The 24,189-nt window shown below is 35.9% G+C and overlaps 2 protein-coding genes across 2 annotated transcripts; both read left to right on the forward strand.

Annotated features, from left to right (window-relative positions):
• The first annotated feature begins 13,746 nt into the window (after positions 1 to 13,746).
• On the forward strand, positions 13,747 to 14,706 carry LOC113890412 (olfactory receptor 10X1-like). The gene has a single exon (XM_027538300.1). It carries the CDS (start codon positions 13,774 to 13,776, stop codon positions 14,704 to 14,706), a length of 933 nt encoding a protein of 310 aa, XP_027394101.1. The 5' UTR covers positions 13,747 to 13,773.
• An 8,212-nt stretch (positions 14,707 to 22,918) lies between these two features.
• On the forward strand, positions 22,919 to 23,926 carry LOC113882744 (olfactory receptor 10X1-like). Its single transcript, XM_027525840.1, has one exon. It carries the CDS (start codon positions 22,955 to 22,957, stop codon positions 23,924 to 23,926), a length of 972 nt encoding a protein of 323 aa, XP_027381641.1. The 5' UTR covers positions 22,919 to 22,954.
• The last annotated feature ends 263 nt before the right edge of the window (positions 23,927 to 24,189 follow it).

Below are 24,189 nucleotides of genomic sequence, written 5' to 3' on the forward strand. Positions count from 1 at the left end.
CATGTACATGGAAGCAAAATATTTGCAACCTTTATTTCTGATAAGGAATTACTGTCTAAAATATATAAGGAGCTCATAGAAAAAACAAACAAACAAAATAAAGGGAGACACAAATGACCAAAGGTATAAACGTGTGTTCAATAGCACTAATCCTCAGGGAAACACAAGTCAACATGAAATGTTACCTCTTAGGATGGCTGTTAATCAAAACACAAAAATAGTAAGTGTTGGTGAGGATATGAGAAATGTTAACTCTGAAATACTGTTGACATGAATGTAAATTTATACAGACATTATAGAAAACAGTAATAAGCTTCTTATTGATGCTTTTGAACTGTGGTGTTGGATAAGACTCTTGAGAGTCCCTTGGACTGCAAGGAGATCAAACCAGTCAGTCCTAAAGAAAATCTGTCCTGACTATTCATTGGAAAGACTGATGCTGAAGCTGAAGCTCCAATACTTTGGCCACCTGATGCAAAGAACTGACTCATTGGAAAAGACCCTGATGCTGGGAAAGATTGAGGGTAGGAGGAGAAGGGGATGACAGAGGATGAAATGGTTGGATGGTATCACTGACTAGATGAACATGAGTTTGAGCAAGCTCTGGGAGTTGGTGATGGAAAGGAAAGCCTGGTGAGCTGCAGTCCATGGGGGTCACAAAGAGTCAGACATGAGTGAGCAACTGAACTGAATAAACTTCCTCAATATATTAAAAATTAAAATTAACATATAAGCCAGCTATTATACCTCCATATAAAACTTACATAAAGGAATTTAAATCCCATGGTGGAAAAGATACCTGCACTTCTATGTACAATGCGGCATTATTCACAATAACTAAGATATGAATGTATCTGAATTATACATGATATGATATAAATGTCCATCAACAGAATAACCTACAAAGAAACTGTATACACATCCAATAGAATATTATTTATCCTCAGAAAAGAAGGAAATGCTACTATTTGTGACAACATAATGGACTTGGAGGACACCATGCTAAGTGAAATAAGCCAGGCACAGAAAGACAAATACTTTATGACCTCACTTATATTTGGAATCCAAAATAATCAAATGTATAGAAACAGACTATAGAATGGTGGTTATAATAAGGGTATGTGGCAAAGGAGAAATGGAGAGATGTTATCAAGGTGTATAAGTTTCAGTTTTACAAGATAAGTTCTGGAGATCTAATGTATAGGACAGTGACTGTAGGTGAAAATACTGAATTTCATACTTGAAATTTACCAACAGGGTATATCCTAAGTTTTCTCACTAATACATAAAACATACACACAGACACATGCACAAATGGTAATGGCAATTGTATGAGGTTATGGATATTTAATCGGAGAAGGAAATGGCAACCCACTCCAGTGTTCTTGCCTGGAGAATCTCAGGGATGGGGGAGCCTGGTGGGCTGCCGTCTATGGGGTCACACAGAGTTGGAGACGACTGAAGTGACTTAGCAGCAGCATGGATATTTAATTGATTTAATTGTTGTAATTATTAATATTTCACAATGTATACATACAGCAAATCATTAAATTGTATATCTAAATATACACAGTAAGAAAGAAAAGAAAATAGGTACTCTGTTTTTCTGCAAAAACCTTCAGACTCCACCAGCAGTAGAAAGCCTTAAACACTAGAATGTGTTTAAAAATTTTAATAACAACAAATAAAAGTGTGTGTTTTATTTATGAAAAAGCTAGAACTCTACTCTCATGATCTGTGCATTATGCTGTATATAAATTACCCTGGGACTCCCCTGGTGGTACAGTGGATAAGAATCCACTTGCCAATGCAGGGGACATAGGTTTGATCCCTGGTCCAGGAAGATTCCACATGCCCTGGAGCAACTAAGCCCCTGCACCACAACTACTGAGCCTGAGCTTTAAAGCCTGCAAGTCATCAACGACTGAGCTTGTGTGTCACAACTATTGAAGACCACGCACCTAGAGCCTGTGCTCTGTGACAATAGAAGCCACTGCAATGAAGAATAGCTCCCTGCTCACCACAACTAGAGAAAGCCTTCACACAGCCGCAAAAAACAAATTAAATTAAATTTAATTAAAATAAAATAAATTAAATTAAAAAAATTTAAACATAAAGGATACCTCAATGTTTAAAAATATATTGACTTCATAATAAAAATTACATATAGTAAAATGACAAATCTTCTTGGATAATGATTTTACATTGAAGAAAGTATTTAAAATATTTGTTTGGAAAAATATACATAATAAAATTACATTGTTTATGATTTTTTTAAGTGAAATATGAAGTTCAATGGTTTGGTGAATCATGGTTTTCTGTTTATGACTATTATTAACTGAATACTTATTTCCATTTTTTATGGCAAGTGTAGTTTAAATTAAGTATAAAAATTGATATGATAGTTTCTAAAATATGATGTATGTGCTATAAAACAATCCCATTATATTATAACCTTAGTTGTGTCTCAACTATCATTTTGCATATGTTCTCATTTTGAAAGCTTTTGATATAAAATATGAGAACAAACAAATAAGTAAAATAAATGAACAAACCAGTCCAAACAAAAATAAACACAGAATAGTAGTTACCAGATGGGAAGCAGCAGCCAAGGGGAGGGAAAATGGGTAAATGGGATGAACTGCATGGTGATGAAGAGAAATTAAAATTTTGGTGGTTACCACACTGTAGTGTATACAGAAGCAGACATAAAGTCGTACACATAAAAGCTATGACAAACCTAGACAGTATGGTAAAAAGCAGAGATGTCACTTTGCCAACAAAGGTCATTATAGTCAAAACTATGGTTTTTCCAGTAGTCATGTATGGATGTAAGAAGTAGACCATAAAGAAGGGAGAGCACTGAAGAACTGATGCTTATAAAATGTTTATAACTGATAATTATAATTGAAAATTTTATCATTATAGTATCTCTCAAAAATTGAAAAGTTGAATATTCATGATAGACAATGAATTTTTTGCAAGCCCAGTAAATTTCACGTCATTGTTTCTAAAAATAATAGAAAAAGGAAGTAATGATACTGTTTTCCAATAAACTGTTAAACGTCACATTTAATGATAAACCATTAGGCTACTAATGAAATATAGTTTAGAAGAAATTCAGAACATTGAGCTATCTTTATTTATAAGAATGGAATGAAAATGATCCAATTCAATTTTGTTTCAGCAAAAAGAAATATTAGTCATGGATATGTTAGGTAAATTTTCAAAGCATCACTTTTATTTAGGGATAACTTTTATATCAAATTTTTATTTACATTTATTAACGTTTCTCTCTTACCCAAAATATATTAAAACATTAAAAAAATTAACCTATAAACATTTTTGTTGCAGAGAACTTTTATATGATGATCAATTGAAAACTTATAAGTACATATGTAAAATATAAATATGTTTATCAGATCAGATCAGATCAGTTGCTCAGTCATGTCCGACTCTTTGCGACCCCATGAATCACAGCAGGCCAGGCCTCCCTGTCCATCACCAACTCCCGGAGTTCACTCAGACTCACGTCCATCAAGTCAGTGATGCCATCCAGCCATCTCATCCTCTCTCGTCCCCTTCTCCTCCTGCCCCCAATCCCTCCCAGCATCAGAGTCTTTTCCAATGAGTCAACTCTTCGCATGAGGTGGCCAAAGTACTGGAGTTTCAGCTTTAGCATCATTCCTTCCAAAGAAATCCCAGGACTGATCTCCTTATACCAACAAAATTCATAGAGTAAATAAAAGATAAGTTTTAAATGTAAAAATGCAAGGTAACAAATTCCATTAAATATGTTAAATGAGCTACAGAAGTACATAAAATATCAATATATGCAATATAAAAAAAATTCACATGGAGAGATTATTTACCTCCTCTTACAAAGAATGGCGACTCTCAATATAAAGGGCATTTCCCAAAGAGATATTTTAAATGATCTCAGACAGCGGGAAAAGGAGACTAGTTTGGCATTTTTATGACAACTTGGGGGTGAATACAAGGTGAGTATTATCCATGGAGAAGCTTTCATGGTTGGGTCACTGGACTTTTTTATCAGCTTGCCCGGAAGGAGAAGAGAAGAGGCAGAAGTGTGGCAGAAGGAGAAGAGGAAGGGATGTAAAGGCTATGAACCATCAGAAAGCCAAAATATCCAAAATATGGAGTCAGACTCTTCAATTAATTCTGCCAATAGCATTGTGTCTTAAGTAGCTATACAGTAGGTGTTAGTATTGGACGGGGTGATTACTTTCATTTTATTCTTCTTTTTCAAGATTATTGTAGATGTTCAGGGACTTGTGACTTTCAATATGAATTATAGAATAATTTTGTCTTTCTCTCAAAAAAAAAACTTTCCTGGGAATTTTGAAAAGCGTTGAATTATATATATATACATATATTATAATATATACATATTATATATATAATGAAGTTGGGAATCAGTTTTACTCTTTTCTTAGTTTCTGTACATAGAACTAGTGGGGGATAAAATATTAATAAAATATTTGGGAACTCATTGTGGTACCTTCAAGTCTTGAAGTCCCTAGACACTTCATATTCTCCTTTTCACTTTTCAGAATCATTTATAGTTATCTATTGAATTATTCCCAAGTTATTTGGCTGTATTTAGAGGGGAAAACAAATACATAACATTTAATCTAGAATGTGAGTAAACTGAACTTTTAAAAAAATTTGTCAAGATGTTCACCAAAATTCCAGTATATTTTGTCATTTTTATATTGACAACAGAAGTCAAGTTATAGATTTTCCAAATCATCACTAATACTGGTATGATAAATCTTTTTTTTTCAAAGACATTTTAAAGACACTTTTTAAAGACATTCTAATAGTTCTGTAGTAGAATTGCAATGTGCTTTTAATTTGTGTTTTCTAAAAATTCATAAAGCTTAGCATATTTTCAAATGATCCTTGATCATCCATATATATTCTTTAAAGGTTTTAAAAATCTCTGTCTCACTATATCAATGTATCTACATATCCATACAACTATGTAGTCATAACATCAGTGGAAGTGTTGGACTACAAAGATATATTTTATTCCATCATGAATTAAAATACCAATATTTCTTATTTTAGAAGTGTTCCCAACACTTCTCCATGGCACCTTCTCCAATTACTCTGGTCCATGTAAGCTCTTAGTCAATACACCAGGAAGAAGTCTTATTTTGTCTGACCACTGAGTCCTCAGCATACTGCAGCATCAGTCAGTTCAGTTCAGTTCAGTCGCTCAGTCATGTCCGACTCTTTGCAACCCCATGAATTGCAGCACGCCAGGCCTCCCTGTCCATCACCATCTCCCGGAGTTCACTCAGACTCATGTCCATCGAGTCAGTGACGCCATCCAGCCATCTTATCCTCTGTCGTCCCCTTCTCCTCTTGCCCCCAATCCCTCCCAGCATCAGAGTCTTTTCCAATGAGTCAACTCTTCGTATGAGGTGGCCAAAGTACTGGAGTTTCAGCTTTAGCATCATTCCTTCCAAAGAACACCCAGGGCTGATCTCCTTCAGAATGGACTGGTTGGATCTCCTTGCAGTCCAAGGGACTCTCAAGAGTCTTCTCCAACACCACAGTTCAAAAGCATCAATTCTTCAGAGCTCAGCTTTCTTCACAGTCCAACTCTCACATCCATACATGACCACTGGAAAAACCATAGCCTTGACTAGATGGACCTTTGTTGGCAAAGTAATGCCTCTGCTTTTGAACACTTATATTGGCTCTACCTTCATTCTAAAAATGAATCCCCATAAAACCAAGTTCCTCTGTCAATTTATATTAACATCTCTATCCATAATGTTATTCTCTTTCTTGCCCTGCACTTGTTTTCCCTGAAGACTGGGGAATATCAAAGAAAATGGAAGATTGTAATCAAGCAGGACCATATAGGGTCTTCCCTCCCAGCATGTCCTCTGACTGCTTCTTATTTGCAGAAAAGCTTCCCTGAGTCACAAAAGACTTGGCTCAATTGTTAATAATTGGAATAATGTGAACTTGTAGTTCCAAAAATAATAATTTTGTCAGGAGAACTCGAAACAATTTAAACAATATATTAGCCATATGGCAGAGTCAGAGAATATTTACTCACTCCCTAAAGGACATAGATAACAGTGTCTGACATATATTCCTGAGTTGTTTTACAAATATTGAAACTCCCACCATGTGGAAGAAGTTAATTGCATGATGACCATAAGCTTGTAACTCCCAAACTGAATGGAGACTGAGGATTAATGATGTTAACCTTTGTGATACCACCCTGTCATCTCACCATCAAAAAATCAGAGAATTGTTCATGAGCTGATCACACACTCTGCAACCCTCTCACTCAATTTGACTTTAAAAATTCTTATCTGAAATCCATTGGGGAGTTCAGGTTTTTAAGCACAGCTACCCATGCTCCTTGCTTGGCCTTGCAATAAATGCTGCACTTTCCTTCATCACACTAAAAGTCAGTACACCGGCTTTACTGGGAATGGGTAAGCAGATTCAATCTGGGTCCAAAACATTTCTTACACCAAGATATAAATCCCTCTAAGAAGATACTATTCCTTCTACTTTTCTAATTTCTTCTATAGTACAGTTTTTAAACACTGTAAGCTCTTAGTCAATACACCAGGAAGAAGTCAATGATTAGAAGGAAAACATTAGAAAAACACCTACTTATGTTTTATTGACTATGCCAAAGCCTTTGACTGTGTGGATCACATCAAACTGGAAAATTCTTCAAGAGATGTGAATACAAGACCACCTTACCCCTCTCCTGAGAAATCTGTAAGCAGGTCAAGAAGCAACAGTTAGAACTAGACATGGAACAATGGACTGGTTCCAAATTGGGAAAGGAGTATGTCAAGGCTGTATATTGTCACCCTGCTTATTTTATATGCATAATACCTCATGTGAAATGCCACACTGATGAAGCACAGGCTGGGATTAAGATTGCTGGGAGAAATATCAATAACCTCAGATATGCAGATGACACCACCCTTATGGCAGAAAGTGAAGAAAAACTAAAGAGCCTCTTGATAAAAGTGTAAGAGGAGAGTGAAAGAGCTGGCTTAAAACTCAGCTTTCAAAAAACGAAGATCATGGAATCTGGTCCCATCACTTCATGGCAAACAGATGGGAAAACAAAGGAAACAGTGACAGACTTTGTTTTCTTGGGCTCCAAAATCACTGCAATTGTGACTGCAGCCATGAAATTAAAAGACACTTGCTCCTTGGAAGAAAAGCTATGACTGACATAGCATAAGAAAAAGCAGAGACATTATTTTGCCAAAAAAGTTCCATCTACATAATGGCAAAACCAATACAATATTGTAAAGTAATTAGCCTCCAATTAAAATAAATAAATTTAAATTAAAAAAACAAAGTTCTGTCTAGTCAAAGCTATGGTTTTTCCAGTAGTCATGTGTGAAAGTTGGACTATAAAGAAAGCTGAGCACTGAAGAACTGATATTTTTGAGCTATGGTGTTGGAGAAGACTCTTGAGTCCCTTGGACATCAAGGAGATCAAATCAGTTAATCCTAAAGAAAAGCAACCCTGAATATTCATTGGAAGTACTGATGCTGAAGCTTCCTTCAATACTTTGGCCACCTGATGTGAAGAACTGACTCATTAGAAAAGACCCTGATGCTGGGAGGATTAAGGGCAATAGGAGAAGGGGACGACAGAGGATGAGATGGTTGAATGGTATTACGACTTGATGGACATGAGTTTGAGCAAGGACTGAGAGTTGATGAAGGACAGGGAAGCCTGGCATGCTGAAGTCCCTGGGCTCACAAAGAGTCAGACACAACTGAGCAACTGGACTGAATTGATTTGGGATGGACATGTACACTCTGTTATATTTAAAATGGTTAGCCAAGAAGTACCTACTGTATAGCACATGGAATGCTGATCAATATTATGTGACAGACTGAATGGGAGTGGGGTTTGGGGGAGAATGTATGACTGAATCCCCTCGCTGTCCACTCAAAACTATCACAACATTGTAAACTGGATGTACCCAAATACAAAATTAAAAGTTTACATAACAAAAAAGAAGGAAAATATTATGGTGAGTGAAAAAGTGAACTGAATGAGCATTAAGGATGCAGTTTACTTCCATCCTGCCAAAACGAAACTTATAAAGTTGCAGGAACCTTTGGTTATGGACAAAATATGAACTCTGCAAACTTTAAATCCCCAAAGATTCCTAGAAGAGCTTAAGTCACATGTTATACAAATCCCATAACTAATGAGAGCAAATTACAAAGTTGAGAGAGAAACTTTTCTCTCTCTCTGATGAAAGAAGAGAAAATCCCTCATGGTCTCCTAACCAGAATTAAACCTCTAGAGCTGGGGAACCTCAAGCCCTCATAATTATCAGACAATATTTCCAAAGGGGTAGAAAGAAATGCTTTAAATTATTGCAATTTAGTGAGTGTTGGAAACTGATCATAGCATCATGGCCTAGCCTCAAAACTCTTGTCAAAAAACTCCAGAATCATAGAGAGCTGAAGTGCACAAAACCAGGACCTCCTTTTTCACCTCCTAGGTGGGGAGACTCAGACTCAGAAGGTACAGGGACTTTCCTGAGGTCACTAAAGTATCAGTGATAAAGTCAAGAATCCAGTCTTTGACCAGTGATTTTCACAATAAGTTGGTCTTTGCTTCTTTTTGAGTGAAGAACACAGCATGTTTATATCAATGTGGAGACTATCTTAGAAGAATGTAACTGTATCTCTGAATTGGCTTTGGAAGTTTGATAAAATAAACAAGGTAGGAAACTATTCTAGATGGTTTGACTCTCTTTTCATCATAATTAATTGTCACTACATTTTCTCTAAATTATTTCTCTTAACTTTGGAAAGAGCACGTATTTCTCTTGTCAGTAGATCCATATCCCAAATTAAATTAGAAAATAATTGATGTAATGAAAACTTCAGAGATAGCTGAGGGTAGGATGAGGTGTATGCAATATTATAAGTACATACTGGAAAAGACTGATGATGGGAAAGATTGAAGGTAAAAGCAGAAGAGGGCAGCAGAGGATTAGATGGTTAGGTAGCATCACCGTCTTAATGGACATGAGTTTGAGCAAACTCTGGGAGATAGTGAAGGACAGGGAAGCTTGATGTGCTGCAGTCCATGGGGTTGCAAAGAATAGGACATGACTGAGTGACTGAAAAACAAAATTATTTTTATGATTACATGTAATAAATGTAAATATATACACAAATTATATATATATATTACATGTATGTGTGTATGTATTTTCCCACTTGGTGGTACTTAGTTAATCCTTCAGTGATTAAATAATCTGAATAATTGCATTATTACATATTTACTGTGAATAGTCATGAGAATTTAAGAACCTTTGTATGTAGATTGCTGTACTGATGGAAGTTTTCACAATGGCTTAGGGAGAAACAGAGGAAAGCGGCATTTTCTGACAGAGAGATAAGTTCTTTTGAAACAGTCCAGAATGCTTCAGAAAGCTATTTATAGGGAAAATTATTTGCAAGTGAAGATTTGTACACCAAGGAGACTCATGTTGTGTTTGAATACTAGGAGGCTTACCTAAAAGGCTGTATTGATGTAGCCCAAGGATGAATTCAATATTATTCAACTTAATATATGCTTAGGAAAGAAGTCAGAGAAATACTCCAGTCTTCTCTTCAGAAGAGAGTTACTCACAGATAAGAAGGTATGGATACAATGAGAGAAGAAAACAGGAATGGGAAAAGACTTCACAGAAAAGATTAGGTCATGTGACTCCTGTGTGACTATGAAATAATAAAATTCTTGTCAGATCTAAAAGGACAAAAGAGTCCAAGGGACCTATGCGGTAGAGTCCATAGGTTGTGAATTATTCATGGAAACATTTGTAATTTAGATGATTGTGCTACTGCCTTTTCTCACGCTTAGTGACCAGAGAGATTCTCCCATGAAAATGTTTAAAACAAAAGCAAAAAACATAATTTTTATTTTATATGGAGTATAGTTGGTTTACAATGTTGTGTTAGTTTCAGGTGTATAGCTAAGTGATTTGTTATATATAATTCATTCCTTTTCAGATTCTTTTCCCATATGGTTATTATAGAATACTGAGTAGAATTTCCTGTGCAATTTAGTAGGCTCTTGTTGATGATCTATTTTATATAGTCAGTATATGTTAATCTAAAATTTCTAATTTATCCCTCCCCCTTCATGCTTCCTGTTTGCTAACCATAAGTTTGTTTTCAAAGTCTGTGAGTCTGTTTAATTTTGTAAATAAGTTCATTTGAATCATTTCTTTAAGATTCCACATATAAGTGATATCATATGATATTTGTATTTTTTTGGTATGACATCACTCATTCTGATAATCTCCAGGTCCATCCATTTGTTACAAATGACATTATTTCAATCTTTTTTGAGATTTAATAATATTCAATAATATTGAGTAATATTCCACATATATATACATAAACATATGTATGTGTGTGCTCTACATCTTCTTTACCCATTTCTCTGTTGAAAGACATTTAATTTGCTTCAATGTCTTGGCTATTGTGAATATTGCTTTAATGAACATCGTGGTGCATGTATCTTTTCAGATTAGGGTTTTCTCTGGATATATGCCAAAGACTGAGACTGCTGGATCATATGGAAGTTCTATTTTTAGCTTTTTGTTTGTTTGTTTTAAAGAATATTTATACTGTTTTCCACAGTAATTGTAAAAATTTACATTCCCACCAGCAGTGTAGAAGGGTTCCCTTGTGGAGACAAGCTCTCCAGCATTTACTATTTGTCGACTTTTTGATGATGTGAGGTGATCTTTTTGGATCAGTGTGAGATGCTATCTTTTTGGATCTACTTTCTAGATTAATGAAAACAAAACAAAATAAGCAAATAGGACCTAGTTAAACTCAAACAAAGGCAGCTCCAGAACCCATAGACAAAATGAAAATACAACCCACAAAATGGGAGAAACTATTTGCAAACAAAGCAACTGACAAGGGATTAACCTCCAAAATATACAGATAGTTCATACAGCTCTATATCAAAAAGCAAGAAATCCAATCAAAAAATGGGTGGAAGGCTTAAATAGACATTTCTCCAAATGAGACACAGATGGCCAAAAATCACATGAAAAGATGTTCTATATCACTAATTATTAGAGAAAAGCAAATCAAAACTATGAGAAGTCTCCTGTGAGAATGCTTAATCTTAGCCTGAACCAAATCTAATGAATAATGAAAAGTCTATTCATCTAAATGACCAAGATCACACACTGTATATTGCTAATAACAAAGTGAAATAGAAATTTCTTATATTAAAAACTTTAAAAAACTTACTTATTCAACAATTACTGTAAATTATTTTCTTCTTAAAATGCTCTCTATTATTCTAGAAATACAGATATATATCACTCATAGTCTGTTTCCTCAAGGAGGAAATATTGAGAAATAGAAAGAATGTACCATTTAAGTCAAAACAGTTTGATTCCTGTTACAAATACGATGCATCAGAGATGCAATTATCTTATTTCTAAAAATGAATAAAATAATCACACCTCGTCTATACATTTCATAGTTGTCCTATTTTATTTATTTTGTGCTCTGAAGAATAAATTTAATGAACATATGAAAGGATTCACAAAATGTGTGCTATACTAATTATGTTGATGTGTAGTTAAGGGAAAATCACAGGTCAATACAAACAAAAATGAGGAGACGTATTAAATATACAGAAAAATATGTTACGGAAGTTCAAGGAGGATTAGATAAAATAAGATGTAGAATTATCAAGGAGAAGGCAATGGCACACCACTCCAGTACTCTTGCCTGGAAAATCCCATGGACAGAGGAGCCTGGTAGGCTGCAGTCCATGGGTCGCTAGGAGTCAGACACGACTGAGCGACTTCACTTTCACTTTTCATTTTCATGCATTGGAGAAGGAAATGGCAACCCACTCCAGTGTTCTTGCCAGGAGAATCCCAGGGACGGGGAAACCTGGTGGGCTGCCGTCTATGGGGTCGCACAGAGTCAGACACGACTGAAGCGACTTAGCAGCAGCAGCAGCAGAATTATCAAAGAACACATAAACTCATTAACATTAACCTTGTTCATATACTGAGCTTGGCATTGAAGACATGGGTAAAATGTCAATTGTTACCTGACAATTATACATATATTCTAATTAATCAAAAATATTGTAAGGGTTTTTGTATTCTATCTTCCCTCCCTCTCTTCAGAGTAGAAGGAAGGGAGCATGTTCTTTACTTTTAACATTTAAAGGCCTAACTCGCTTCTCCAAGAATTGCTAATAGCTTTGAACTTCTCTTACAATCATAAGCCATCAACCAAATGTAGTCCACAAATTCCTAGGAAGTCAAATATCAACCTTCACTCATTAGATATTTATATACAATATCATATGTGTAATTTATTGTGTTAGACTCTGATTCTATTAACTATTGAGCAGTGATTTCAGGGTTCAGAATCTGATCCAACTCTGAGTCACCTTTGCACATGAATTTCCTTTATCTGGACATGAATCATAGAAGTTTCTGTCCTTTTTAAGTTATCAGATAAGAAAATCCTTTTAAAACTAAGCCAGAAAAAGCCATAATAAGTAATTGAAATTGGTTACTCAACAGAGAAGAAAAAAGTTAATGAAAAAAAAAAAAGAAAAAAGTTAATGAAAATTATGAAAATACCCTATGTCTATACACACAGTTATTTTGCTAAACTAAATAAACCAATAAATAACCAATAAATTAGTGCAGCCACTACAGAAAACAGTATAGAGGTTCTTTAAAGAAACTAATATTAGAGTTACTATATGATCGTGCAAGCCCTCCCCTGGGCATATATCCAGAGAAAAAGTTAATTTGAAAAGATTCATGCACTGATTACATTAGCCAAGACATAGAAGCAGCTTAAATTTCCATCAACAGAGTAAAGGATAAAAGAGTCAGATATGCGTGAGGTGGCTTAGCAGAACACAGCACATAATTATATGCAATGGAATTACTAAGCCATAAAAAAAGTGAAATAATACCATTTGCATCATCATGGATGGACAGAGATGATCATAGTAAGTGAAGTAAGTCAGTCAGAAATGACAAACATAATACAACTTATATGTGGACTCTAGAAAGTGATACAAATTAACTTATTTACAAAAAAAATAAACTCACAAACTTAGAAAACAAGCTTATGATTACCAAAAGGGATAGCAGGGGTGGGGAAGAGAGATAAATTGAGTCTGGGATTAACTTACACTCATGGGCTTCCTTTCTGGCTCAGCTGGTAAAGAATTTGCCTGCAATGCGGGAGACCTGGGTTCAATCCCTGGCTTGGGAAGATCCCCTGGAGAAGGGAAAGGCTACCCATTGGCCTGGAGAATTCCATGGACTATATAATCCATGGGGTTGCAAAGAGTCGGACACAACTGAGTGACTTTCACTTTCATGATTATATGTAAAATTGTAGAGAACAGCAACCTACTCTATAGCACAGGGAATTATACTCAATGTCTTATAATAACCTATGATGGAAAAGAATCTGAATAAGATGTGTTTATATCAATATACATATATATAAAACTGAATCACTTTGCTGTACACTTAAAACTAACATTGTAAATTAATTATATGTCCATTTAAAAAAAAGAATCAGTTTGTAATTTTAACATCAAACATTTGTCTCATTCATAGAAAAAAATGTCAACTAATACTGGAAAATATAACATTTGTTTGTTGTTTCTTTTAGATTTCAGATGTCCAAACAATGAAGATCAACCAAACAGTCCTGGAAGAGTTCATTCTTGTTGGCTTTTCTGTTTACCCACATGCACAGACATTCCTCTTTGTGGTTTTCTTCTGCCTCTACCTTCCCACCCTCACAGGTAATCTGGCCATCATGGGTCTAACTTGGGTGGACAGACGTCTCCACACACCCATGTACCTCTTCCTTAGTGCACTCTCTTTCTCTGAGACCTGCTACACTCTGACCATTATCCCCAAGATGTTGGCAGATCTTCTCGTCAAGTACAGAAGCATTTCAGTCATAGGTTGTGGCTTGCAAATGAGTTCCTTCTTGGGACTTGGTGGCACTAATTGTTTCATTCTCACTTTGATGGGATATGATCGCTTCCTGGCCATCTGCAACCCTCTCAGATATCCTTTGCTTATGACCAATATGGCGTGTGGAAAACTTGTGGTCTCTGCTTGGGTTGCAGGCTTCTTTATCTCTGTGACAGAGACTGGAATGATATTCAGGGGCTCTTTCTGTCATCCCAACCTTGTCAAACACTTCTTCTGTCATATGAGGGCTGTTGTGAGGCTGTCCTGTCTAGACAGCAAATTCACAGAATTCATTGTAACAGCAATCTCAGTGTCAGGCTTGATAGGCACCTTCCTGCTTATCATACTCACTTATGTGTTCATTCTCTCTACTGTTCTTAGGATCCCTTCAGCTGAGGGCAAGCAGAAAGCATTTTCTACCTGTGCCTCCCACCTCACAGTGGTCATCATCCACTTTGGTTTTGCATCTATTGTGTATCTGAAGCCAGAAGCATCAGGGGGAGATGACACACTGATAGCAATCCCCTACACTGTCATTACTCCTTTCCTCAGCCCTCTTATTTTCACCCTCAGGAATAAGGACATGAAGAATGCTTTCAGAAAGGTACTCGGAAAAACAAATTCCTTGAATAAATAATCTTGATTTATTGCTGCATGATTGAATATTCCTAGATGTCAGTAAGGGATTTACCCTATGATATCTGAGAAACCTGTACCATTTGCCTTTTTCCAGGGGTTGGCATATCGAGATCAAGTGACTGAGTCTAGGACCCAAGAATTGACTTATCTTGTTAAGGAAGTTGTCTATCTCTTTTCATTCTGCATCTTCTACATCTACTATACTCAACTCTACTTTTACTAGTACTATCAGTTCTTTAATTCTGCTTTGATATCAGTCTCTGAAGGTACTAGGCTTCTACCAATCAACCTCTGGGTTTATTGCACCTTTGATGAAGTGGAATAAAAACGATTGTGGAAGGAAAAAATACCACGAGTGACCACTATATTCAGAAATGTTTAAAGATATCTAGAAATGTGAATTTTGAATAATGTATATAGGCAATGCTGTGAGGCACTGAATTGTGTCTCCCAGGAGATAAACCACTTTAACAGGAGGTTCACTATATAGTAATCATAATCTCTTTATCTGTGCATATCTGAATTGACATCTATATTTGTTAAGTACCATATCATACTGATTATTAAAAATTTTTAATAACACTGTTTATCATGGTGTTCCTTAATGATTTTCAGATGCTAGCTTCTGAATTTACAGGATGTGTTGGAATGTTGATTCAAATAAGTCAACAGGGCAGAAGTGCCTACTTGTTTCATAACTGGGGGAATCTATGTTGACAGCTGGAAATAACCTCCATTTTCTTTAAGATGAAGGCACTAAACAGCAAATGTTTGAAAAACTCTCATGGTATTGATGAGTGTGACATTAAAAAGTGTTTTGGAATAATTTTTACAGACATCTTATATGTAATAAAGGAAACTAGATAACACAGCATCAAATCTTTATATTACCTAAAAGAAAGTAAGAAATACTGTGGAGGTTGTATATCACAGAAAATTAGCAAGGGATCTTATGGAAAATTCCAGCATACAAGCCTGGGGCCATTGCTGAATCCTTTTTCAGTTCTGCTACTAACCAAATTCATGTCCTCTCATGAAGGTTATAACCACTGTACTTGTGGATTGTATATATAAAATGTATACAAAGTCTGGAGTAATTTCCAACCCAGATTATTTATGGGGATCATGTAAATATAGGTAACATAATGGATAAAAATGATTATGTACTTGCACTGATTAGGTTAATTCTTGCCATGATTCTCCTTTCTTCCCTGAGACCATTTTTGTAACACATATGCAGGCAGAATATTTACCCCTCCTTCATCTGTGATCACTGCTTCAGTGATGAAAGTGTTCCACCTCTGAGCACTGCTTAGTCAATCCAGAGAAGTTATACATCTCGGACATAAATACTAACAATCTGCTCACTCACAGTGAGTATAGAAGATAAAATGTTAAGTGTAGACTCAAGTTCCTGACTTGAATTTGGGCCAGTTAACCTGCATACATCTGACATGGTGACCATGGCAGGGATTGCTAGGTGCTACTTAGCATAGATTGTTAAACTAGAAAAAGCCAATTTGAGTAAATAGAATCTAGAAATACCTATATGGTTAGAAGTCAAGAAACACACTTCTAAATAAACAATGAATCAAAATAAGAAATCCTGTGGCTATTAGAAAAGAAGGTATGAATTGTAAGAATTAAAAATACTACAGAACAAAGCTTTAGGATACATCTTTTCAGTATTTGGATGAAATATGTAGTGCTCAAAATACATATTAGAAAGGTATAATAGGCTCCAGTTTCATCCACCTCATTAGAACGGTGGATGAAACTGGAGCCTATTATACAGAGTGAAGTAAGCCAGAAGAAAAAACATAAATACAGTATACTAACGCATATATATGGAATTTAGAAAGATGGTAACAATAACCTGGTGTACGAGATAGCAAAAGAGACACTGATGTGTAGAACCGTCTTATGGACTCTGTGGGAGAGGGAGAGGGTGGGAAGATTTGGGAGAGTGACATTGAAACATGTAGAATATCATGTAAGAAACGAGTTGCCAGTCCAGGTTCGATGCACGATGCTGGATGCTTGGGGCTGGTGCACTGGGACGACCCAGAGGGATGGTATGGGGAGGGAGGAGGGAGGAGGGTTCAGGATGGGGAACACATGTATGCCTGTGGTGGATCCATTTTGATATTTGGCAAAACTAATACAATTATGTAAAGTTTAAAAATAAAATAAAAATTTTAAAGGAAAAAAAAAAAAAGAAAGGTATATAGAAAGCAAATTTGTAAGATAAACATTTGTCTCAATAATTTAGTAAAGGAATAGCTAAACACAGAAAGATTGTGAAGAAAAAATAAATATAAGGGCAAAGATTAAATATATATTAGTATGTGATTGTTGCTTTCTAATCATTAACCCATGTCCAACTTTTGTAACCCCATGAACTGTAGCCCACTAGATGCCTCTCTCCATGGGATTTCCCAGGCAAGACTACTGAAGTGGGTTGCCATTTCCTTTTCTAGGGTATCTTCGTGACCCAGGGATCAAACCCATGTCTCCTGAACTGTAGGCAGATTCTTTACTGCTGAGCCATCAGGGAAGCCACCATTGGTTCAAAAAAGTCAGAGGTTGGAGTATTGAAAATATTGGTAAATTATGTTATTCTTTGATGAGATTGACTAGGGAATAAAGACAGATGACACAAATAAACAACTATGGGAATGGAATAGAGTTGTTTCTCAGGTCACAGAGACATTAAAGATGAGTGAATACTGTGAATGATTTCATGAATATAAATATGAGGATTTACATAAAGTTGGAAAATTCTATAAGATACAACATAAGATACATGCTAAAACAAACACAAAAGTGAAACATTTAATTGTCAAGAAATTGAATTTTAATTATATTTCACATTGAAAAGTTTGAGTCCTTTAATTTCAATTTTTTCTAAATTATTTTACTAATAAAAATTTTAATGGGAAGAAGCTAGATTTTTATTCCTGTCAATGAGAAATATAGTATGGAACCAATGAAGGAATAAAGTAGGAGGTCAGTGGCTTCTGTTTTCTTCCAAAATGGGAAAGATGTTCATTTTCCCCTCTATGTGTAATGAAAACTTCAAGGAACAAATACAATTTGTTCTCTCAAGAAATGCACATTCTTCTTGTGAAGAAAAAGACAATTAGTGAGAGTTGGACTGTGAAGAAAGCCGAGTGCCGAAGAACTGATCCTTTTGAACTGTGGTGTTGGAGAAGACTCTTGAGAGTCCCTTGGACTGCAAGGAGATCCAACCAGTCCATCCTAAAGGAGATCAGTCCTGGGTGTTCATTGGAAGGACTGATGCTAAAGCTGAAACTCCAATACTTTGGCCACCTCATGCAAAGAGTTGACTCATTGGAAAAAACACGCAAAAAAACATGGTTCAGTTCAGTTCAGTCGGTCAGCCGTGTCCGACACTTTGCGACCCCATGGACAGCAGCAGGCCAGGCTTCCCTGTCCATTACCAGAAACATGGAGATATTACCAACTACCAGAAAAAAATATTAGGCAACAGAAGCTACCTTGTGAGTGTGACTAGATTCTGTGTTTAAAAGACAAAAACTTTATTTAAAAAACTAAAAACAGAGTTACCATATAAACCAGCAATCCCATTCCTGGGCATATATCAAGAGAAAAACTCTAATTTGAAAAGATATATATACACACTCCAATGTTCTTTGCAGCAGTATTTACAAAACCAGGACATGGAAACAACCTAAATGCTCACTGACAGTTAAATGCATAAAGAAGTGGAGGAGAATCCTCAGCCACAAAAAAAAAAAAATGAAACAATGTCATTTGCAGCAATATGGATGGACCTAGAGATTATGATATTAAGTGAAGTAAATCAGACTGAATAAGACAAGCATCATATGATATCACTTAAATGTGGAATCTAAAATATAATTCAAATGATCTTATTTACAAAACAAAAACAGGTTCACAGAGACAATAAGAAAACAAACTAACAAAATTATGGTTACCAAGAGGAATGGGGGAGGGATAAATTAGGAGTTTGGGATTAGTAGATATAAACTACTATATATAAAATGATAAAAAACAAGTTCCTACAGTATAGCACTGGGAACAATATTCAATATCTTGCAATAACCCATGGTTGAAAACTATATGAAAAAGAAAAAAATATATATATATATATCTGAATAACTTTATACCAGGTTTAAATCAACTATATTTTAATACAAAAGACAAAAGTTCAAAGTAGCCATTAAAAATATTTTCAGATACCTAAAATTAATGATTAAAGAAATAAAGGAAGCCATCATGAAATGATAAATACAGAATATGAATAAAGAAAATAAATTTTTAAAAAGAACTAAATGAAATGCTGGACTTGAAAATTACAATAACTGAAATCTTTTAAAAATCAGCCTTGGACTCAGCAATGATAACCTTAACTTGAAGATGGCAGAACCAATTCTCCCACCTGTGACTTGTATAACCTTGTGAAGTTTAACTGTCTTGCTAGCCCCGCTAATCATGAACTGCTTGTCATTGCACTTTTATGAGAGAGCAGTATACTGTTTCATTTCAGACACTTTAATTTTGGGGTCTTAGTAGTAAGGTTGTAGCTACGTTGTATTGTTAAGATAATTAAATGATATATTTATAAAATTTTTCATAATGTGTCCAGTATATTATAAATTCTCAGTAAAAGATAATTAGACATAGTTTTCTCCATCCCCGGGGAGAAGTACAGAAGTATCTCTTTCTGTTTAATTTCTCATCTCCCTCCCCTTTCTGAAACCATCTAGTCATTCTCCCTCAAGAACACTGTAGTCTTGTGATTCTTTTCTTGGCCAGCATTTGGTCTTTTCTTTCTTTGGTCCACCAATGGCTATTTCTCAAGCTTTTCTTGTTCATATTCCACTATTTTGGTAGATTATGTTTCTCAGGTAAAATCTATCAAATCTGCACTCATTATATTTATCAGTTTTTATGACTACAAGGTTCATCATCTGAAGACAGACATAAGACTCAGGCCAACACTTCTAAATTTCTGTTGCATATATCTGCCTCTTCTTTGAGCTTAATATGTCAAGACTGATCTTGTTATTGATTTTCTCATGAAAATCAATAAACAAAATCAATAAACAACCTTCTATGTTTTCTAAGACTTAGCATCTCCTCACAACTTTAGGATAAAAATCAAAACAGAACTGCAGTTTTCCTACTCCTTATAATATCGTCTAATTTTTTAAGGTACAGTTGCTTGTAATCCTATTATTTTTTTGTAGAGAGAATACTTCTTCTCCATGGCATCTTCTCTGACCTTTGATCCAGTTCCTCTATCTTGTCTATTCAACGTTTGGGTCTTCAGCTCACTACAGTGCAATCCCCTTTTCATCTGTACTATCTTCTCTCCTCCATCAAAATATTAACCCTTGTAAGAAGAAACTATTACTCATACTTTTCTGATTTTTCCCACTTTAAATACAGTGAGCTTTTCTTAAATGCTCAGGGTTGACTAAAAAAATACACAAGCCAAAAGCTGAGAATATGCTTTATTTGGTGAACTTTCTGAGGAAAATAGCCAGGTTTACAGCTTTTCAGATAGTTTTTAGATATTGTTCTGAAGAGGTAAGAGAGGAGCCAGTATATGTAGGAGTTTTGCTGGAAAAAAATGTAGGTGAAAAATCAAAAGATTACTGCTAATCACAAAGAAATCCCAAACATCTGAAATCATTTTTAATGTTTTTCTGTAAATGGGAAGATGTAAGAGCCTGAGATCAATGAAATTATTCCTTTGGTCTTCATCTTAACTATCAAGGGCCAGTATCCTAAATTTCTTCATTTTGAATTCCCCTCCGGGTGCACCATTTGTGGGGTGAGATTCAGTGGTTCATTACTTGATGATTTGAAGGCAAGAAACATTCCTTATTTACTAAAAAAGGCAGACAATATTTTTTGTTCATACCAGGAGTGGACTCTGTGACTAGAGGGACAAAGTGTGTTTATGGTGAGGGGAAGAGCAAATTGAATGAGTATTAGGGATACAGTTTATTCCACTCTTCAGCAAAACAAAACTAACGGAGTAGCAGGAAGCCTTGGTTATGAGCAGAATATAGACTCTGAAAGTTTTAAATCCCCAGAGACTCCCAGAAGCCAAGTCACATATTATACAAACCCCTGTAACTAATGAGAGCAAATTACAAAGTTGAGTGAGAAAGTTCTTTTCCTCTCTCTGATGAAGAAGAGAGAAATCCCTGAGGGTCTCTTAACCAGAAACAAACCTCTAGAGCTGAGGAACTTCAAACAGGTGATTAGCAGATATCATCTTTAAAGTGTTAGAAGGAAAGGCTCTAAGCCATTGTAATTCAGTGAGTGTTGGGAACTGATCACAGCACATGTGGCCTAACTTCACACCTCGTGTCAGAAACTCTGGAACCATAGAAAGCTAAGGGGCATAGTCAGGACCTCTTTCCTTACTTGCCAGGTAGGAAAATTTGAAACTGGAATGTACAGGAACTTTCCCAGTGTCACTAAACTAGCAATGATAAAGTAAAAAATCTGGAGTCTTTGACCAATGATGTTCATAGTAAGTTGATCTTTACCTTTTTTGAGTTATGAACAAAGCATTTTCCCAACAATTTCAAGACTATCATAGAAGAATATAACTGATACTGAGTTGGCTTTGGAGCCCTGATAAAATACACGAGGTAGGAAACTATTCTTATATGGTTTGACTGTTTTCTTCATGATCAATTCACTACATTTTCTTCAAATTTACTATTTCTCTTTGACTTTAAATTAGTAGTGTATTATTTTGTCAGTGGATCCATATTCCAAACTAAATTTGAGACAGTTTGATTTAGCAACAACTTCAGAGAGAACTGAGGGTGAGGTAGAGTACCCTCATCCCCTTCACAAACACAAACAGCCAGAATATGCCAAAAGTAGAAGGAGATTCTAATATTCCTATTCTACTGAGGATGATTCTCCAAGTAGTCATTTACAACACAGTTGAGTAAAGACTGGATAAGGAAGGGGCTACTTTGAATTTGAATCACTGATTCTTTGCATTATCAAAATTCTTCTGAATTTAACTGTTTCTGTGAAAACAAATTTGATGGGGGGGCTGTCTTGGAAGGAATATGGCCTACTGTGTGAAGCCAGGCTGTTCTGCAAGTAGTGAGTTAGAAATAGCTTGGGTTTACACCATGGAGCTATTAAAACAACTTCTTATTATGCCAATATATTTTTCCTTTGGGGAACCTATGTAATCTTAGTTTACAAACCATAAAACTGCCTTTGTTGTAGAGTTATTGTAAAGAGTCATGAGAATTTAAGAATCTCAGCTTATAAATGGCTCTATAGGTAGAAGGAATTCTTAACAATGACTTAGAGATAAATAGAAGGACATGGTCTTCACTTTTCTTTAATATTTAGGTCCTAACCAATTTCTCCAAGAAGGGATAATGACAATGGGATTTTCTTATAGTTGTAAGTCATTGTCCAAATATAGTCCCAAAATAGCTAGGAAGTTAACAATCAACCTTCACCCCTTAGATAGTTAGACAACATTATACAGAGGAAGTTTCTGAGTCAGACAGTGACTCTGTCTATTAACTACTTGATAGTTTTTTTCAGGATTTAGAGTCAAATCCAAAGCTGAGTCACCAAATTCATCTGAATTTCCTTCATCTGGACATGAATTAGAATATTTTCTGTCCTGTTAGTATTATGGGCCATTAAAATCATTAATGAGGGCAAGAAAGAGCCATAAAAAGTAATGAGCATTTGTTTACAGAAACAAATAGTACATTGGAAAAAACATCACCTACATACACATGGTGAATTGCCAAACTAAATGATCTATCAGAAATTGTAAACTTGGACTTCTCTGGTGGTCCAGTGGTTGGGAGTCCACCTGCCAACGCAGGAGACATGGTTTGATCCTTCGTCCAGGAAGATTCCACATACCACAGGGAAAATAAACCCATGTGCCACAACTACTGAACATATGCCCTAGATCCTGCATGCCACAACAAGACAAGGCACCACAATGAGAAGTCCGTGCGTGCAACTAGAGAGTAGTCGCTGCTCGCTGCAACTAAAAAAATCCCATGTGCGACAATGAAGACCCAGCATGAACAAACATAAACAAAAAAAATGATTTTTTAAAAAATTGAAAATTTCACTATTTATCTATTTAAACCATTTCAAAAAATAATGGAAAGTTTAGTATTTATTTGTCTTTCTTTCATATTTCAGAAAATTCAACAATGAAGATCAATCAGACAGTCCTGAAAGAGTTCATTCTTGTTGGCTTTTCTGTTTACCCACATGCACAGACATTACTCTTTGTGGTTTTCTTTTGCCTCTACCTTCTCACCCTCACAGGTAACCTGACCATCATGAGTCTTACTTGGGTGGACAGACATCTCCACACACCCATGTACCTCTTCCTTGGTGCACTCTCTTTCTCTGAGACCTGCTACACTCTGACCATTATCCCCAGGATGCTGGCAGATCTCCTGGCCAAGAAAAGAAGCATTTCAGTCATAGGTTGTGCCTTGCAGATGTATTTCTTCTTGGGACTTGGTGGCACGCACTGTATCCTTCTCACTTTGATGGGATATGATCGCTTCCTGGCCATCTGCAACCCTCTCAGATATCCTTTGCTTATGACCAATATGGCATGTGGAAAACTTGTGGTCTCTGCTTGGGCTGCTGGCTTCTTTATTTCTGTGACAGAGATTGCGTTGATATTCAGGGGCTCTTTCTGCAGTCCCAATCTTGTAGAACACTTCTTCTGTCATATGAGGGCTATTGTGAGGCTGTCCTGTCTAGACAGCGAACTCACAGAATTCATTGTAACAGCAATCTCAGTGTCAGGCTTGATGGGCACCTTTCTGCTCATTATCCTCACTTACATTTTCATTCTTTCCACTGTCCTCAAGATCCCGTCAGCTGAGGGCAAGCAGAAGGCATTTTCTACCTGTGCCTCCCACCTCACAGTGGTCATCATCCACTTTGGTTTTGCATCTATTGTGTACCTGAAGCCAGAAGCATCAGGGGGAGATGACACAGTGATCGCAGTTCCTTACACTGTCCTCACTCCTTTCCTCAGCCCTCTCATTTTTAGCCTCAGGAATAAGAACATGAAGAATGCTTTCAGAAAGGCCCTTGGAAAGACACATTTCTTGAATAAGCAATCTTGGATTATGGAAGATTATGAGAACATACATAACTGAATGTTCTCATAAGTCAGGAGGCATTTACCCTGTGACATGTGAAATCTGTACCATTTACCTTTTTCCAGAGGTTGACGTATGGGGATCAAATGACTGAGTCTGGGACCTATGCCTTGACAAGCACTTACTTGGCCTGAAAGAAAGGTGTCCAATGACTTCTATTCTCCGTCCCTGCAGATTTTAGGCTTCTATCAATGAATCTCTGGGTGCACTTCACTTTTGATGCAATGAGGAAAGCAAGATTATGGAAAGAAAAAAAGCAA

Source organism: Bos indicus x Bos taurus, chromosome 3 (genome assembly GCF_003369695.1).
Source record: "Bos indicus x Bos taurus breed Angus x Brahman F1 hybrid chromosome 3, Bos_hybrid_MaternalHap_v2.0, whole genome shotgun sequence".
Taxonomy (NCBI): domain Eukaryota; kingdom Metazoa; phylum Chordata; class Mammalia; order Artiodactyla; family Bovidae; genus Bos; species Bos indicus x Bos taurus.

Bases quoted from the DNA above. Each gene is read 5' to 3' on its own strand.
- LOC113890412 (XM_027538300.1), top strand. From the start codon at position 13,774: ATGAAGATCAACCAAACAGTCCTGGAAGAGTTCATTCTTGTTGGCTTT.
- LOC113882744 (XM_027525840.1), top strand. From the start codon at position 22,955: ATGAAGATCAATCAGACAGTCCTGAAAGAGTTCATTCTTGTTGGCTTT.